General features: G+C 39.8%; 1 protein-coding gene across 10 annotated transcripts; it reads left to right on the top strand.

Moving 5' to 3' along the window:
* Positions 1–57: 57 nt before the first annotated feature.
* Positions 58–18,416, top strand: SPATA18 (spermatogenesis associated 18). Of its 10 annotated transcripts, none has more exons than XM_085223163.1 (12): positions 60–359; positions 2,212–2,317; positions 2,427–2,542; positions 3,404–3,507; positions 9,868–10,002; positions 10,653–10,890; positions 11,835–11,993; positions 12,516–12,691; positions 14,529–14,652; positions 15,055–15,114; positions 15,325–15,374; positions 15,843–18,416. In XM_085223163.1, exons 1-12 carry the CDS (start codon positions 273–275, stop codon positions 15,853–15,855), a joined length of 1,368 nt encoding a protein of 455 aa, XP_085079289.1. In that variant the 5' UTR covers positions 60–272; the 3' UTR covers positions 15,856–18,416. The 10 variants fall into 10 exon arrangements, with proteins under 10 accessions (XP_085079296.1, XP_085079297.1, XP_085079289.1 ...); XM_085223165.1 differs by having other exon boundaries at positions 61–359; positions 15,325–15,370; XM_085223169.1 differs by lacking the exon at positions 60–359 and adding an exon at positions 372–664.
* Positions 18,417–18,716: the final 300 nt, after the last annotated feature.

Genomic DNA, 18,716 nt, shown 5'->3' with positions numbered 1-18,716 from the left:
TGGGGCCTGGGGGTGGGGTGGCCGCCCCGTTGCCACAAGCGAAGCGCGCCCTGCTTGCGTCGTCCTGACACCCGCCGCGGCCGGCCTACGTTACAATCGCGGCTATAAAGGCAGCGGGGCCGCGGCGCCGCCCACAGCCGTGAGCCCCGGCGGGAGACGTCAGCTCCTCCCGCGCTACCATCGGAGGGCTCCCGGGTGGACGGGACGGGACAACGAGACCACAGCAGCCCGTCCCAACCACGGGCCCAGCCGTGAAAGAGCTGTCCACGAGTATGGCTGGCAGCTTGAAGAAACTTGTCAAAGCCGAGAGCTGCCGGCTAATGCAAGAGAAATTAGAGAGCTGGTCTAAGGACTATGAGGTGCGGAGAGCCGCGGTCCCCGCATCGGCTGTCCCTCCCCGGGACCCGCGGGCAGCGCGGCCGTGGGGCCGCAGGGGCGGCGGGAGGCGGCGGTTGCCCGGCGCCCTCCGAGTTGTGGTTCTGCTGTGATCGCAGCTGCCCTCTGAGCGCCGCGTCGGGACGCGCACGTGTACACACTGCTGCCTCCTGGCGTGCGCAGCTTCAACGTTTTTACTTTTCTTGCGCCTGTGGCGAGAGTGGAAAGCTAGAAGGGATCTGTGCGCTGCAGTAACCGGGATAAAGTCAAAGAGAATTTTGCTGCGCAGGTGGTAGGAGGCACGAGGCGAAACAGCGGCCAAGGGAAGGGCAGAGGGTGCTCGGGGAGTGCTGTGCAGGGTCTTGGGGGCAGAGAACTGCACGGGGAGGAGAAAGCTGGAGGTGGGCGGGAGGGGATGGAGTAGGATTCGGGGGTATGGCAGCAGCAGGGCTGTGTGAAGAGAGAAGAGGGCAGGAGGTGGAGGAGGCGAAACCGTGTGAGCAGGACAGGAAGGGTTACATCGAGGGGAAGGTGTTGCGATGGAGGGAACTGAAGCTTGGAAGTTGTAAATATTCTCAGCAGTGGTGATGGCCACAACATCCTCACTCCTGTGTCTCAGGGCACTGCGGCTGCCCTCAGCCTGCTGCTGTGATCGGTGAGCACACATCTTGAGCAAAGATGTGACCCTTTTGTGCATACCTTGTTGTATGAAGGGTTACAGTGCCCATCAGCCTTTGTGCAGGATTCCTGGCTGAAGGCAATCCTAAGGAGTAGTTTGAGGGAGGCTGGTAAAGGTTTGCAGAACACGGGGCACCAGGAGGAACAGGAGCACTCACCTTATACCCTGCATGTGGGTACTGGCAGCAGGCCATGGGGCTGCTCAACAGCACAGGAAGTGGGTGAGTGTAGTCCACAGGTCTTGGAGATGGAGTTGAGCAGCTCTCTGCTGTGAGGAGCAGAGCTGGCAGATGGGAGCACTGTGGGTGTCGTGTCAGTGTAATGAGCTGGAAAAATGCAATTTGCAGTGGTGTTCTGGTGAATGTTAGCAGGGTGAGACTGTACTTCTTGAGGACAGAGGAAAGCATGCTGCAGCACTCAAGTGTGAGGTGACTATATATGGGTGAGGGTCATTCCTGTTTTCAAAGCTCCTGCGAACTACATGGAGCCACTGAAGCATAAGGACCTGGTGGTCAATGCAAGGTGAAGATGATAGCTGTATTACAAATAAAGATGAAGGAAGTGGGTACAAAGGGTGTGGTTTTTTTCCTGGCAGGTGCAGGAGTGTCCTGAGAAGTTGAACTCCATAATTTCCTTTTGGGAATTGTATTTGTTGAAAGTTATTTAATTTTACCGTTCTGTTGTTTCCTAGCTTAATGCTGGGGTTTGCCCAGACTTGAGTATTGCTTGTTTCAGCTGATAACTCTTAAATCAGGTAAAACTACAAAGAGCTCTTGTGGCTGTTGGTAAAGTTAAAAAAACAAAACAAAAACAAAAAGAAAACAAAACCCCCCAAAAAACTCTGCTAAAAGATTTTAATGCATCTTTATATTCTTTTGTTTATAGTTGCAGTTTGTTTGTCACTGGGGAAAGGAGTTAGTTTTGTCTAGTGGTGACTTAATGGGGCCAGAGAATCCTGATGTGTAGCCTGTGTGCTTATTAGCAACGTGATCATTCTGAAGATGATTATTCTGAAGGGTGCAGTAAGAAATAGCTGTGGAAATGTAATAATAATAATAAAGTCACATAAAGAGCTAACCCTTTAATGTCATGATCGCAACAGGAATTATTCTAAGCAAGAAATTCCAGGCAGATCTATTAATACCAATTAATTTACAGATCAATTCCTGTGATCAAAATCTGAACCAGTGTTGTGAATTAATAGAAATGACATCTATGATTCAAGGGCAGCTCTTCACAATCCTCAATGAGACATCTCAAGACGGTAAATCAGTGCCTTGCCTTATTACTGGCACATTTCACATGTGCCATCTTCTTAAGCTCTGCTCTTCGTATAAGTGTCTCATAGTTTCCTAATGCTTGTATTTTCCTAGGTGGGCATTATGCAGGTGTAGAGACAATAAAAACTCGTCTCCTGCCGTGGTTAGGGGCTTGGTTTTCCCATGCTACTTCAGGAAGGCTCTTTGAAACTAGCCTCTCCTTAAATCAGGTAGGTAGGAAGTTTATTTTTAAGGGAATTTTTAAGGGAATAATAGCCTCCCTCCCTCGTTTTGCTTAATGAAATATGTCATTTGTTGCTCATAGTAATAACTGCACGTGACATTCAAAGTTTGAAGAAAAGCCTGCTGTGCAGTTACCTGTTTAGTACCATAAGGCAAATCTATAGGTTGTTAAAAACATAGCACGCTGCTGTACATGCAGCTTTCTTGAAATATAAGTTACCTGACTTGTTTTAGTAAGTATTTCTTCTATTTTGTGTGCATGAATTCACAAATCTGTACTTGTTGATGGCATAGTCAGTCATAACTTTATTTTCAATTACCTTAAAAATGGTTGAGGCTTGGAGAATATACCCTACGAGGAGCAACTGAAGGAACTGGGGCTGTTTAGTCTGGGGAAAAGGAGGCTGAGGGGAGACCTTATTGCTCTCTTCCAATGTCTGAAAGGTGCTTACAGCAAGAGTGGGGCCGGTCTCTTCTCACTAGTGACAGGACAAGGGGAAATGGCCTTAAGTTGTGTCAGGGTAAGTTTAGGTTGGATATTAGGAGAAACTTCCTTACTGAAAGGGCTGTTAAGCACTGGAATAGGCTAACCAGGGAGGTGGTTGAGTCACCTGGATGTTTAAAAACTGGATGTGGTGCTCAGGGACATGATTTAGCGGAGGGCTGTTAGGGCAGTATGGTTAGGTTGTGGTTGGACTCAATGATCTTTAAGGTCTTTTCCAACCTGAGCAATTCTATGATTCTACGGTCTTTACTGAACTTTTTAGAAACATGCATGCTAAGATTGCTATGTTACTGAAGGATTCTGTAAGGTACAATATTGAAACTGTTATTTTGTTTCACTGTAGGATTCAATTGAGAAAGAGAGACAACTGAGGCAGACTTTTCAGCTGCAGGAGCTGCAGGAAGAACTGACATCAACTCGTCTGGAGCTTGACCATGTGCAACAAGAGTAGGGGAATTAACTGGGAGTTAACTCCCCATAAAAATCCCTCCCCCCCTTTCTCCTCCCCTCCCCATTTTTTTCCCCTGCAATACTTTTTTCTAGTGACATTTAAATACTGGAAGATTTGTAAAATTATTCATTTCTGGCTTAAAATCAGTGTTTCAGAATATTCCATTTGTGTTCGAAATGGACTACAGGTGATACAGTCATACTTAGATTCCTTGATTGACCTGATATGTTTTGCTTCTGGAAGAAGTGTTGGCAAACATGGCAGTACTCCAGACAAGAGTTTTGTATAGAACATAACCATCTCACTTAAATTATAGTTCATAGACTTCTACAGGCTGAGCAAACATTGATTTTAAAAAATAGAGTAGCTTCAGTGCAATCATTATTGAAGGATGTAGAGCATATCGTAATTAGTATGTAATTAGTATGTGTATTTCTAAGATCAAAAGCCATTATGGCAAGATGAAGGAAGAAAGGCAGATTTTTCACATAGTCCAATGGAACTGAACAGTTTTTGGATTGCATGAAGCACATTTTATGGAGCACTGTAGTTACAAAATAATTGTCTGCTTCATAAACAGGTTGATCTGGTTTGAGCCACTTCCAAGAACATTTTGGAAGTCACTCCAAGTGACAGATATTTTCCATTGTGTTCTATTTAGTGTGAGAAAAATGAATGTTCACAATCGCAGGATCACAAAATCATTGATCATTTGGTTAATACAAAAAAGGATATAAGTTAATGCTTTTATTAAGAAATCCAAAGAATATCAAGTTCTCAGGTCTGCGAACTGTGTAAGCTAGAACTGAAAAAGCAATTCAGTAGAAAGAATATTTCATCATGTATCCTAATCTGGCAGATGCCTCCTACTCCCCAAGTATCTAGTATCTGGATCTTGAATAAATGCAGGCATTTTGATTTTTGACTATCAAAGAAGTCTCTCAGATCATCTAGTCCAACTGTCCACCCATCACTCACTAAGGTGTGTTCCCTCAGTGCCACATCTATGCTTTTCTTGAAAACCTCCAGGGATGGTGACTCTACCACGTCCCTGGACAGCCTGTTCCAATGCATTACTGCTCTTTCTGAGAAGAAATTTTTTCTTACTATCCAACCTGAACCTCTCCTGGCACGACTTAAGGCCATTATGTCTGTTATCTCATCCTGTGACTGTTATGTGGGAGAAGCAGCCAACCCCCACCTTGCCACAATCTCCTTTCATGTCACTGTAGAGAGGTCAGGTCTCCCCGAGCCTCCTCCACTCTAAACAATCCCAGTTCCTTCAGCCGCTCCCTGTAAGATTTGTGCTCCGAATGCTTCATGGCTTCCTTGCCCTTCTCTGGACCTCCAGGGCCTCGATGTCTTTCTTGTAGTGAGGGGCCCAAAACTGAACACAGTTCTTGAGGTGCGGCCTCTCCAGTGCTGAACACAGAGGGATGATCCTCCAGGATCCTGCTGGCTTGGTGCAATTTCTGATACAAGTCAGGATGCCATCGGCCTCCTTGGGCACCTGGGCACACTGCCCATGTTTAGCTGGCCGTCATTTAACATGTACAAATCCTTTTCCTCTTTTCAGTTTCCCAACCGCTCTGTCCCAAGCATGTAGCACTGCTGGGTACAACAACCCCATGCATTTGGTCTTGTTGAACTTCATCTCGTTGGCCTCAGCCATTCCCTCTGCTGGGCTTTCCTCCTCTCATGCAGATCCACACTTCCTCCCAACTTGGTGTCATCTGCAAATTTACTGAAGTTGCATTCAATCCCTTTGTCCAACAAATTTGCCATTATTAGGTAATCTTAAAAAAAATAATTCCAGCCTGGAAGATTTAATAAGCAAAGGAGTTGTCATGTGTTGATATTTCTGACTATTGAGAAGAGTTGTGGGAAATTAAAGTGGTGAGGCACTGGCGCTGGCTGCGCAGAGAAGCTGTGGATGCCTATCTCTGGAGGCATTCAAGACCAGGTTGGATGGGGTCTTGGGCAGCCTGATCTGATAGGAGGCAACCTGCCCATGGCAGGGGGTTGGAGCTTGACTGAATTTTATGATTAATGGATCCTGCAAATGTATACAAGTAAATACCTGAGGGGAGAGTGTAAAGAAAATGGAGCCAATCTCTTCTCAGTTGTGCTGGGTGCTAGAGGTGGAGACAAGAGGCAGTGGGCACAAACTGAAACAAAAGATTTCCTCTGAACATTAGGAAGCATTTCTTCACTTTGCAGGCAATTGAGCACTGTTGTGGTCTCCTTGGAGATTTTCATAAGGGCAGCATGCTCTGTGTGTCCCTGCTTAGCATGGGTTGGACCAGACAAGCTTCAGAGCTCCCTGCCAACCTCAGCTATTCTGTGGTTCTATGTACATATGAAGTTCTGTATATATAAAGGTTGATTTAAGCATGAAGCACTTCATCCTATGCTCCTGTGTGGATAGACTTTATTTGCTGAGCTGGGGAGAAGTGTTGGATGGTCAAGTTGAGAAATACAAGGAAACTTATTCACTACAGAGATTGTGTGTGTGGCAGTTTGCGGTACAAAACAAGGCAGGTTTAGGCTTGTTCCTTAAGAAGTGGCAAAGATTCTTCACAGCTTTGTGGGCTGCGTTTCTTTGTGCAGTCAGGTTAGAAAGGGGCTGGCTGTGGTTTGCAAAGGCAGGACTCTGGAAGGCAGAAACCTCAAAAGAGGTAATTGTAGGTGTTTCAGGCAGAAGGGAAGTTGTGTTTTTATCCTTTCAGGATGAATGATGCTACAGAGTCATTATTGTGTAGTTATTGATAACAGGGGACAGATGCAAAAGGAAGAGAATTCATGTCCCACGATACCCCATTTACAGACGGTGAAGTCATTCTGAGCACTATAAATTGTTGGAATAGATGAAAAACTGGTTGAGCCTTAATGAAAAAAACATGAGTTGTAGCAAAATAATTCTGTTGCTTAGTCAGATATGACTTATAAACTATTTTGTGTGCTGATAGCCTGCACAAAGCCCACTGTGATGGTTTTCATATGTTAAATTGGTACAGATTTGGTCTGCTAAAACAGTTATATTAAATTCTCTGGTGGAATCTCTGCCTTTGCCATGAAGGTTATTAATTTTTCTTGCAGTCTGGCACAAACCCAGTTGGCTCTTGAAGACACAAAGACCAAATCAGCCACTACTCTTTTGGCAGCAGCAGATGAAATTATTCAGCTAAGAGCAGCGTAAGAAAAATCTAATCTTGCAGCATTTGTGGCAGAAAGTCAGCATGCAAAGACTGTCTGTCTTCTACCTGAGTGGATGCTGTTTATTCTACTACACTGTCCCATGCTATAGAGAAAATATGTCTAGGTCCTTGACATCCTGGAGCTTTTTTCCTCTGCTTTCTAGGAAGAAGTAGCACAAATCAATCCAAGTGAGAAGGATTGTTATTCTTGCTGAACTTATATCCTTTTCTCTTTAGGTTAGAGGAAGGGTTACTTTGAAATTATCAGCTTGATAGCACTCAGTCTTGTAGATAAAATTAATAGGAGTGAACCATATTTGGAATGTAGTGAGCTACAGACACGGATTTCCTGCTATGATGCTCTTGAAAGTAAGCATATATGTTAGATAGAAAACATTTTGGTCTCTCTGCCTTAAGGTGAAGTTATTTATAAGGCTTTTTCTTTCAGACTGTTTTCCAGATCCTTTTGCCTGTCTGCACAGACCTGTACATGAGTATTACTAATGTTGCTGTCTCTGCTTTAAAAATTTTTATAGTTCCTAAATGTCTTGGTCACATCTGGAGAGTTAATTTGGATCAGTAATAGAGCAGCTGGGGGGACTTCCCATTCTGCTTCAGCACAGTAGCCTTTAAAACTAATTTTCTTTTGTGGCTGGTTCTGCAGTTCTAGAAGCAGTTATAATTCTTCACTGTTATGAAATGTAGCCCAGTTTTTGTTTTTGTTTTTTAAAATGGTTATATTATCAGAAAAGAATGTGAAAGAGTATTAGGGATTCTAAATGCCTATCATTGCTTCTGGAATAATATTAATTCATGGATTTCATCTATGGACTTTCCCTGGTAGGTGTTCATCACTTCAGACTTTAACTTTTTGAATGGATATGTGGAAGATAGACTTGTATTCCCATAAAATGTTTTTCTTTTTGATTTTTTTTCGGCTGAAAAGTAGCTCATATTAATATTTTAATTCTTAGATGAAAGCTGACCACTGTTTTCCAGATGAAAGCAATTTGTTGAGAACAGAGCCTCTCACAAATTCTGAGTGTAGGTCTTAATGCAGACTGCGTGGAAATTTGTGTTGACATTTGTATTAATGGCAGACAATAAAACATTCCTGTCTTTTTGTGAATTCAGGATTTCTGCAATCTCCATGTGCTTATTGTTTGTGTTCACCCTCAGTTTAGTGGCAATTCTGTCTTTGTGTCTTTTGCCTGGGTTCTGAGCTTCTGATTGAAGCAATTTCTGTGTTCTTTGAAACAACTTTTCAAAATCGCAGGAGAGTTGGACTAGATGATCTTTCGGGGTTCCTTCCACCTCAAATGACTCTATAAAGACTGTAACCTTTTTAGCTGAGTAAAATCAGATTTGCCTAGCCTTCACCTGCCTGCGACACCTAGGGCAGGTTTATCTATTTATCTATCTTTTTATCTATTTATCTGTCTCTATCTGTTTATCTATTTTACTGAAATAGCAGTTTCCCAGGACTGTCCTTTGCTTTTGACTCTTTTTTCTTTTTGGAATAGCTGTTGAACTCATTTGTCTTGTCTGTAGTCTATCTGTCTTGTATATTTCAATCATTTTTTTGTCAGACACCTTTCTCCTGGGCTGTTAGAGCAAGTGTGTTCTAGGCTCAATATAATTAACTTGTAGAGTCAGTGTAAGTTTTTGTTATATTGGGATATGCATTATAACAGGATTACATATTATATGCAGACTGAACGAAATCTTATTAATACTGTTATAAATGGAAGTTCTCTCCTCGGATATTTAGAGTTTTGCCAATCTTCACTCAATCAAACACAGCGAAGCCAGACACCTTGCTGAAGAAAGTAAGGTCATGAGGGCTTTTCGGTCTGTTTCTGCTTTGTAGAGGACGTGTTATATAGGTTAGCAGAAAGAAGTTCTGATAAATGTGATTATAATTATTAATGTTCTATATGGTACCTGAAGTCAGTGACTTTAGGAGGCTGTATTTTCTCTGTCAGAGAGGACTCCTCTTAAAAAAAAAAAAAAAAAAAAAAAAAAAGGGTCTGGGGAAAAAAGACATAAGTGGATTGTTCTTGCCTTGAATTTCTGTGTGAGTCTAGCTTAACTAAAGAAGTGGTGGAATGGGGAGTGTCCTTGTAACTACTGAATTGTTCTGGACTGGAGGTTAGCAGAGAGATGCTGTTATCCAAAGAGCATTAGATATTTGACAGTTCTCAAGGCTGTTGTATTTTCTCCTAGTGGAATGGTGGAATTTCATACATCAAGGAATGGATTCTAGCCTTAACTGCAAATAAAAGTGGATATAAAACACTGTTCTGTATCTGTAGCTTTTCCTAACCAGGTTGAAAGGACAGTTGTGACAGATTTGCTGACCTTATCACTTGTGATCTTCTGAGTCCTGCTTTCCTGCAGCTTCTCCTGAGCAGAAAACTTGCCAATTGATAGGTGTAATAACTTTCATTCAGATTCAGGTTCAGATTGTGGAAAATCTCACCAGTGCTCATTAGTAAAGAGAAGGGAGGACAAACTGAATGCCTCCAAAATGAATAGAAAGCATTGGTATTTTTTTAGAAAGAGGAAAACAACAGTGATATTTGTGCTAGCAGGGGAAGTGGAGGTGTTGAGATGCTTCCTAGCGTTATGTAAGAGTAAACAATAGACTGTAAACTTGCAGATGCTTGAGAAACACTTTGGGGGGAAGAGCAGAAGAGGAATCATTTGCTTCTAGTATTATTTAAATAACAGCATTAGTGATGTCTTTTGAGCAAAACAATTGAAGAAAAGTACCTGAAGACATGATGTGAGAAAAGAATTGTCAGCTCAGTTTTCTTTCCTATAATTTCCTACAAGTTCTGACTCTAGATGAGTCAGAATATGAGAAAGAAACCAATGGTTTTCTTTGGCCTTATGATCTAAGGTAGTTCAAGGACACCAGAAGTTAGCCAATCATCTCTCCTGTAATGTAGTGCAGTGTATCCTGTCTCCTGCCACAGGGCACATTTACACTTTAAAGTGTACTTAAGAGTATTGTTTTTTTTATCTTTTAATCTTATTGTATTTCAGCACAAAGAGTCTCCTGTTCTGTTCTTGTTTGATAAGGGTTAATTGATAGATGGTTTGCATTGTTGGTAGAAGGGCATCTCATGACTGACTTTATTCGATGTGGTTAAGTCTGAAGGCTTCCCGTGCCCAGGAGGAGAACTCTCTGAGGAGATTAGATCATCTGAATGACTATGAGCAGCAGATTGAAATGTTGCGGGATGAGCTTTCTATCCTGGATGCCCAGAAGTCTGTTTTGCAGAGCAGGTAGGGCCATTTTTCAAAGAAGTCACTGGATTGGAGAAATTGTAAAGGTTAGGTGGCATGAGGTGGCTCCTCATGTTAATGTGAAGCATGAACAAAAGTTAAACTTCTGTACTTTGGTTGCAGAGGAACATAAACCAGCTTCAAGCTGGTTTCTCCTAGTGCATGAACTTTTAATTTTGTACAGTTACCCTGAGCTTATAACAAATAGAATAGCTTTAAAAAATACATTGAAAACAACTGTACAGAATAAAAACGGATGATTTGTTGTTGTTTGTAAGTCCTCTTTGCATACTGCACCATTATGGGGCAGAAATTACTATTCTCATTTGTTCAACTTCACAGCTTCTCAGTGATACTGAAGAGAAATATATCTCTGAAGTTTCCGTAGTTAGAAGTGTGTTTATCCGGAACAAAGTGAATAGCTTTATACAGTTTGGGAAATTGTTCTATTTTATCAGTTAGGATCCAGCCCATGAAATATACTGACACAAATGCCTTCATGCTAAATCAGCTGCAGCCTTACTTCTTTGATTTTTTTCCTTCAAATCTCGGTGTCCCTGACGATAATTAAATTGATGTAAAGCTGCCACTAGGCCAAGGCACCTGCAGATGCTGAAGTGACTGCATGTTTTGTTGCGTGTCTCTCCTAGGATTGCAAGGAGCCGCTCTCCTTCCCCGAGACGCATGAGGAGCAGGTCATCTAGTCCTCTTCCCCTGAGGAGCTGCTCACCTGGCCGAGCCAGGAGCACGAATGCTTCACGTCATGCCTTCCTGGTTGCTCGCTTTGGGGACATTTATTCTAAAGATCGCTTTGATGCAGAGAGGATTTTGAGGATGTACATCAATGATATGGAGATGGTGCAGAGGATAATATACACAGCAGCAGTGGTAAGAAAGGAAAATATTTCTCATTTCATAAAGTGCTATGACTGGATTGGATTACTTGGTGTTTGTGAAGTACAAAAAAGAAAAATTTCTCTTCTTGTTTTCCTTTTCCTTCCCTTCCACTTCTACATTAAACTTAGTTTAATGTCCTTTTATGTCTGTCTTGCCCCTGCGTTAGAACAGGGTCAGTGATGTGCAGTGCATGTGCTAAGAGAGACTCATAAGAAAATTTGGAATGGCTTGAAAGGTAGATGACTTTTACACTAAGCATCACTGTTCCATTTAAATGAATACTTTTGGAAATATTACATTATACGGAGCTGAAAATGTTTCATGTCATGATTCCCTCTTGCCTGTAGCTATATGTTTTTCTAGTTTTATGGGTTCCTTGAAATTACCTATGTACCTCATGTTTACTGTGAGAGCTCAGCCTGAAGAAATTTGTTTTTCTGTGTTTAATTTTCTTGTCTAATGAAATTCACATAGTCCCTACCTGTGTCAGAGAGGTAGTACATCTTTTAACGTGTGCGATCCCAAGCACATCTAACTTACTGCAGTTTCTTTTTTCACAGTTGTCTTTACCCAAACATTCTTCCCAACAGACAAGGAGTACTGCTGTCTGACATGTTAGGTTGTAGCACTTAAATGCAATTATTAAATTCTGTACTTGATATTGTACTTCTATTGTGTTGATATGTGTGTCTGTGTGTCCTGTATGCAAGTGGAGTGTTACCTGGAAAGCTTTTCAATCCCACCTTTGAAAAGTAAATCATAACTTGATTTCATCAGAGAAGTCGTCCCAAAGAGGGATATTTTCAGCCATCACCTCTATGGCAGTGTTTTATCTTCCTCCTTCTATAACACTGGGTTAAAGTCAGTCTGAAAGGATAACAAAAATCTGACCTTGCAATCTCCTGAATTTAACTGGACCTTCTATATAATTCCAGGAGTCTTTCCAAGCAGCAAAGATGGCCTACAGGCAGTTCAAAATGCGTGTAAGAAAGACACTATCTATAGGGCACTCGGGGCCTGAGTCACTTGAAGACACTGTTATGGATTATATCGTTCGCCATGAGGATCTGTATGATGTTCAAGCCAGCGTCAATGTAAGTCAAGGGCAGCAGGGAAGGGATGTGTTGATCTATTTCAGTAGCTAGTAAATTCACTGTGTAAACTAGAAATGCAGTGTACCCTGGAGCAGGAAGAGAAGTTTATTGCATGGATTTTATGTCTTGTAGCGGTTTATTTTCCAGAATAATATTGTTATGGCCCAGTTGTCTCTTGTTTTATTTGCCTATGACTATAACATCTCTGTCAGAATAATAGTGTTGATAAGATGCAGTGTTATTGTATTAATCACATAAATATAAGGTGAATTTTATTATTTTTCTTAAGCTCTGTACTGAAAAACTGTATCTCCCTCTTAAAACCGATGTCAATTCTGTTTCTGTTTCTCTAGCTTTCTGAAGCTAATATTTTCTGCAGTAACCTAAGATAACAATTCTGAGAGCCTTTTATATTGATTTTTAAGTGTAGAAAGCAGAGACTCGTATTTCAGATGGATTTTCTTACTTTCCCATAATAAAAGCAGTAGTGAGCTCTAATTACTCAGTTGTGTCTATTTTCAGGAAGTAATTCGCTCCATGAACATCAACCCAAAGATTTCATCCACACCAGAATTTGATTTTGCTGTCATCAGCAGTTTTATTCGAGAGCTATGTCGTGTGGCTTTCTCAATGCAGACACTCACTCCTCCTCTTGATATTGCCTTTGGTATGGATGGTGAGCTCTTCAGTGAGACCAAGTAAGTACGCCCTATTTTCATTGAGACTCTTGTTATAAAAAAATCAAAGATGGAAAAAAATCCATGAGATTGCATAGTCTATTTCTTTCCTAACTAATATGAAGGTGTAAGATTGATGAACACTAATTTGGCGCAAATATTCCTGGTCTGTGGTGAATTCCCTTTGTTTTTAAAGTATATAATTGTTTAGAAATGCTAGGATATAGGCCAGCATTTATAGCTTATTTTTTAATGAGCAGCATAGCAATTTTCAAGATAAACTTCCATCTCTTAAGTTTATTCAATTTGTCTTTTCGGAGGAAAATTATTGTTCTTCCTTTCTCTGCTTAGTCTCTGTCTGTGTCTAGTGTTTATAAAATGCCTGCGTCTTTGCTCTGTTTTCTGTAGTCCATTTGGTAAGTCATTTTTACTGACATCTGCCTGTTGGTGGCTGATACCAAGATCTGTCAACATCTATACTGTGATTTTCAGGCTGTGACTGATATATGACATATGGATTATAATCCATATGCTCTGTCTCTTCTAGTTTAGAGCTGAGAAAAAAGGAAAATGCCTTTTAAATATGGGATTTTTGTTTAAAGAAAATACATACCATAACACCGCTTTTCTTTTTTTTCCATGAGTTTAGGGCTGATTGCTTTGTTGGCTGAAAGAGTATTCCCAGTCCTTCAGGAAAGCTAATGGGATTGATAGCTCAAACAAAACTGCTCTTGAAAGCAAGAAATGGTGCAGAAATAGGGAGGCTTCTAATAAAAAATAAAATAAAACGGAGCCCATATGAGAGCATCCTGAAAGCCAAGAAGAGAAATAAAAATAAAAGTAACCCTTCAACAGAGTACAAAGTCATACGTGACGAGAACTGTCCAAATACTGGTCAGTTAGCTATTTTATATCCAAAGCAACTGGCTGAACTAAGAAGGCAGCAATGCTAGAGTATAGTCTTCAGATGCTTTCTACACCTGCTTAATGTGTATGGCCTTCAAAAATTAGTGTTTGTATTTATATGTGCTGCTGTGGGAGCTGTGTGTGTATAAACACATATGCCTACATCTATCTGTCTACCTGTATAGGTATATGTGTGGCATAGATATATGCTATAGCATTCTATAAAAGGATTGAACAAATCACATTTTACCTTAGGTCTTCCTCCAGCAGAATTTCTTGCTTATTTATGACATTATTCTATATGAGTTGCTATTGTATGTACGTTAGTAATGTATACATGCATTGCTATTTTCTGTTTCAGTTTTTTGGTATTTGTTTTGAGTTTGAATATGAAAAACCAGGCATTTATTATTCAGCCAATTTTGCAGAGTTTGGGAGGTAATATATGTCTGCTGCATTAATACAGCCCTTTCAAATAATTTTTAGGAAAATCACTGTTTCATTATCAGTATCTGAGGATCTCATTAGTAAAATTGCCTCTCGTGTCACATAATCTTGATAATAAATTTACATCCTAGTATCCCAAATATTTCTGTAATATCCTTTATAAGAGTCTCATTTTGACAAGATACTTCAGGAAGATTTAATGAATGTGACTGTCAAAAAACTGCTCCGGAGATTTAATTTGTCAGTGAACCTAAGGGCCTTGACTTCTGTGGGGGATATACAAATACGTGGCCTCCCAGCCATTTCAACTGTTCTACCAAGTCTGGCTTGTGAATGGATTTCTTTAAGGATTCACTTAAACAAAGCTTATTTTTGTGATATGCAAATAATGTCAAGAAAGATGCTTATGAGCTATACTAATATTCTGCTTTTTATCAGCCTTGGTAACTTGAAGAATCATATTACACTTAAACACAGATATTTCTTGTACGCTGTGTTACTACAGGTATCATCGTAGTGTTGACTCAGATTATACAGCTGCCTTGGTGGCCTATCATGTATGGCCTGCTCTAATGGAAAATGATGTTGTGATTGTGAAGGGAGAAGCAGTCACAAAAAGAGGAGCTCTGGTATGTATGTTCCTTGAGGAATGTATTAGGAGAAGTCATTAGATTTAAACTCTATTTTAAGATCAATGTGTTAAGGAAAGTAAATGGATTTAAGCTTTTTTTTCAAATTTAAAAAGATGAATTCTAGGTTGTTCCCTAAATGGCTGGAGTGATGTATGTCAAATGTAAGATTTAAATTATCATAGTGTATTTAAGATGAATTGTTCAATTTATTTTAATATATTTGTCATGGAATAAAAGTTGTGCTGCTGTTGACAGAGCCGTTTTTTAGAAAGAAAATTCACTGTATTTAGTGTTTGTTCTGTGTCCTCACAGCTTGTCCCAGCATGACAAGTCTGCTTGCAGAGTCTGCTTTTTGTAAACACTCTCTTAAAAGAGGTTTGCTAATCTCTTCTCTCGTAGTGGTCTCACAGGAGCAGAAGTAGAAGTCGGAATCGCAGTGTCAGTCCTCTTCTGTCTCATGTAAGCCTCAGCTGAATCTTGGTAGTCTAAAAAACATCAGATATTTTAAACTCAGAAAGACTAGGGACTTGCTGAATTTGATTTTGTACCACTGGAGTTGCATTAGAGAGTAAACTATGCAAGTTTTCCGAATGTTGATGGTTCCCCGGATGCCTTTCTTGGGTACTGCTCTTTGGCACAGCTGAATTCTCCATTCTGTTTGTCTTGCAGTTATCTCGAAGCCGTAGTCCTTCACCACAGAGAAGTGGAAGTCCAAGTAGGTGGGAATATTAGTTCTTAATGATTCATGATTTTCACATTAGCCCTTGGAAGACTGAGCAAAGAGATGAAATAATATGCAGAATGTCTTTGACTCTTAAGAACAAGACTTGGACAAGTATTTAAAATGAGTAGCCCTTTTTCTGTGTATGTAAAGGGGCTGAAATTTCTGCATTTGAAATTAATTTTCACTCTGCTCTGACCACTGTCACATGCTTTCTTTTTGCTGGTTGCCTTTGCTTTGGCCTGGTCTGTAGTAAGTAAAACTTGTTCACCTTCCCACAAGAGTGACAGTTATCCATCTACATGCTGTCTAGCTCCATGCCTTTACAAACCCAAAGAAGTAGCTAAGTGGGGAGGGTGGCGTGGGAAGATTTTAAGCAATATGAATTTGCACTCACCTTGAAGCCCAGACAATACAGAGATATAGGAAAAATTACTGTGCTGAAATGTGTATTTTTCTTCAACAGGGCATTAAGATAGCTGCATAAGTTTCTGTGATTCTGTACATCTGGATCCATCAACATTGCTTGTGCCTTTTCCTCTTCAAGGAATACCTCAAATGTCGCAATAATGTGAATGGCCGTGAACTCAAAAAGGACTGTATTATGTTGCTTTTTTTCAGTGTGTTTTTATAACTTTAGAAGTCTTATTTATTACTTATTATGACCTAATATGACACTAATTCAGCCCTTCCAATTAAAAAAAAAGTGCCACATATGATCATATTAATTTGGCAAAGGTTACAGAGCACTGAGATACCCTTGCTGTAATTATGGATGGAGATAGATGCAGTAATTGTAGAATGGTTTCCCTAGATACCAAATGTTTCAGTTTATCTTGATAGAATCTTTAGCATAACTTAGATGGTGAATATTACAGAATGTTGATGTTAGTTGTTACTTGAAAACAATTTAATTAGCTGGTGCTTATTTACAGTTTTAGAAAATGAGATGTGAAATTCTCAGACACATCCTTTTAAATATCTCCTTTGTCACATGAATGACTGTCTGGGGTCTTGAGTTTTTACATAGAAATATAAGATTTGTCATAGTGATTCTGATACATAATTCACCAAGTTCACTGCTTCATTCCAGTCAATATTTAAGTGTACAGCTTTCCCTAGATTTAACTCTGTGGTTTTGGGTATATAAACAATTAGAAGCAAAAAAAAAAAGATCTTTCTTTCTGCCTCCTGTTGCAATAGCCTGTGCACTGGAACATGACAATTCATTAGTGTTCCTGTAATAGCATGAACAAAAATATTTTTAATGATTCTGAAATTATTTTGTACTTAAAATTATGTTACATGAACAAATTCTGTGATTTCTTTCCAGTGATCTTGTACAGATTTATATATCCACATTCCTTCTCGCTGCTTCTTGTGTGGCTTAAGACCTTGGCACTAAACTCTTTGGCACAGATTTCAGGCAGCCTTTAGCATTAGTCCCCATGAGTTATGAATCAGCTGTACTCTTGTTCTACAAATATATTTTCATTGGAATTAGGCCTGTTAGGAACCAATGAGAGCAGAATGAAGTCTCATACATAAAAGACTATTCACAGAGTTTCCCTGAATGAATAAAGAAGACACAAGTGAGAGGTGCGTGGATTTATGTGTTTCGCTTTGTCTGAGAAAATCAAGAGAAAATGCAAAGTGATATGTGTCAAGAGCCTACTGAGAGCCATCGTGGATCTGGGCTTGAGGCAAACCTGCATATTTCTGCACTGATCTCATGATTCAAACCACCACAGCTGTGGAAAAAACTGAGCACCTGCAGATTGTGTGGCAACAGGATAATTCGGTATCCCAAGTATGATTTTGAGCAACAGAATGAAGAATTTCTCAAAAACTTTTTATTAGCAATGGCCAAAGAAATGCAAGTTGTTTTTTTTTTGCTGTTTTTTTAAATAGGAAAGCGTATTTTTTTTCTTTAGCATGTGTTATTTTGAATTGAGGTAAGTTTCTCTTCCAACTGTGAGAAAATTAAGATGACATCAAGAGCATATTTCTTCCTGACAAGCATGAGAGGCAGCATAGTTCCAGACTTGCACACACCGATGATCATAGTAGGAACTAGTATTCCCAAAGACTTGAAAAAGGCTGTAAAAGTGAGATTGACGCTGCTTGGTGGACAACCTCATCTTGTTCCACATGTACGGGATGAGCTAGTAATCTCAGAAAAGAAAACTAGTGAAATAGCAGCTGATGAGCTGTTAGAGAAAATAGTTCTAGGACTTATTTGTATATATATATATATATATTTTTTTTTTGCAGAGCAAACAATTTTTAGCAAAATAGAAAGTCAATCTACTGCATGGCAGCACTTAATTACAAGCAATCATTACTATTCTGAATTGCACTCAGTAGCTTATATGTTCCTATAACGAGACAACAGCACTTATTGCCTGCACAGCTTATTTATAGACAATTAAATCCGTAAGTCAGTCAGGATTGCTTTTCGTGTCAGGTTAGACATGAATAGCTCCTGTGCTTTTTTTTATACACATGACAACAGTGCAGAGAATGCATACCAGTAAAACTTATGTGGAATTAACCATGCCCTATGACCTCTCATACAGTTTGTATCCTTTATGGCTGACTCAGTTGACAAAAGATTAGCTTGATGATTTCTACAGGTAACTGTAATTTGGACAGGAATCTACCTAACTATAATCAGGTGCAGATAGAGCTGGATAAGCCTTTTATATAAAAATACAACACATATTTTCATTTCCAATCTGTGTATGGTGTATTGCTTGACCTAAAAAGTGTGTGGTTTAAATGAAGCACTTTCTAAAGTTTGTCAGCTATTAAAGCAATGAATTGTGTATGAAACTTTAAATGTCACCATTTTGAGTTGGTTAATACCAGTTAGTACCATATGTTTTTCTCACTCAGACTGAAATTTCAAGGATGACTAGCTACAATCAAAATAATGTTTTGACTTCAGTTATTCTGAATAAACTGTTTTAAATTGGTAGCTCAAAACTGTATTGTTAATTAGTTAGTATGGAGAACTAATAAAATATCAAGCCTAAAATGGTGTTTTTTTTTTTTTTTTTTTTTTTAAAGCTAAGACCACCTGACCAGCTCCGAATTTATTTTAAAATAAGATCTTAATTGCTGTTGCTGCAAATGGATGTCTGATGCTAGACCTCGTGGTGACATCTGTTCAGCATAAGCATGTGTTCTGTTTTCTAGGTATCACTGAAATCAGGCTGGCATAGTTTATCCAGAGTTGTGACTGATTGTCCACAGGAGTTTTCAGTTAGGCAGTGTATGTTTGACTTGCAGTACGTGTGCAACAGTGCAAGAAAATCCCAGGGAGTTAAACAGGAAG

The sequence above is a fragment of the Meleagris gallopavo genome, chromosome 4 (assembly GCF_905368555.1).
Source record: "Meleagris gallopavo chromosome 4, MGAL_WU_HG_1.1, whole genome shotgun sequence".
Taxonomy (NCBI): domain Eukaryota; kingdom Metazoa; phylum Chordata; class Aves; order Galliformes; family Phasianidae; genus Meleagris; species Meleagris gallopavo.
The sequence above is the reverse complement of the archived record's forward strand: the minus strand, read 5'-3'. Positions and strand labels throughout refer to the sequence as shown.

Coding starts and splice junctions, on each gene's coding strand:
- SPATA18 (XM_085223163.1), top strand. CDS start 273: ATGGCTGGCAGCTTGAAGAAACTTGTCAAAGCCGAGAGCTGCCGGCTA. Junction 10,891..11,834: donor TAATATACACAGCAGCAGTG/GTAAGAAAGGAA, acceptor ATATAATTCCAG/GAGTCTTTCCAAGCAGCAAA. Junction 12,692..14,528: donor GAGCTCTTCAGTGAGACCAA/GTAAGTACGCCC, acceptor GTGTTACTACAG/GTATCATCGTAGTGTTGACT.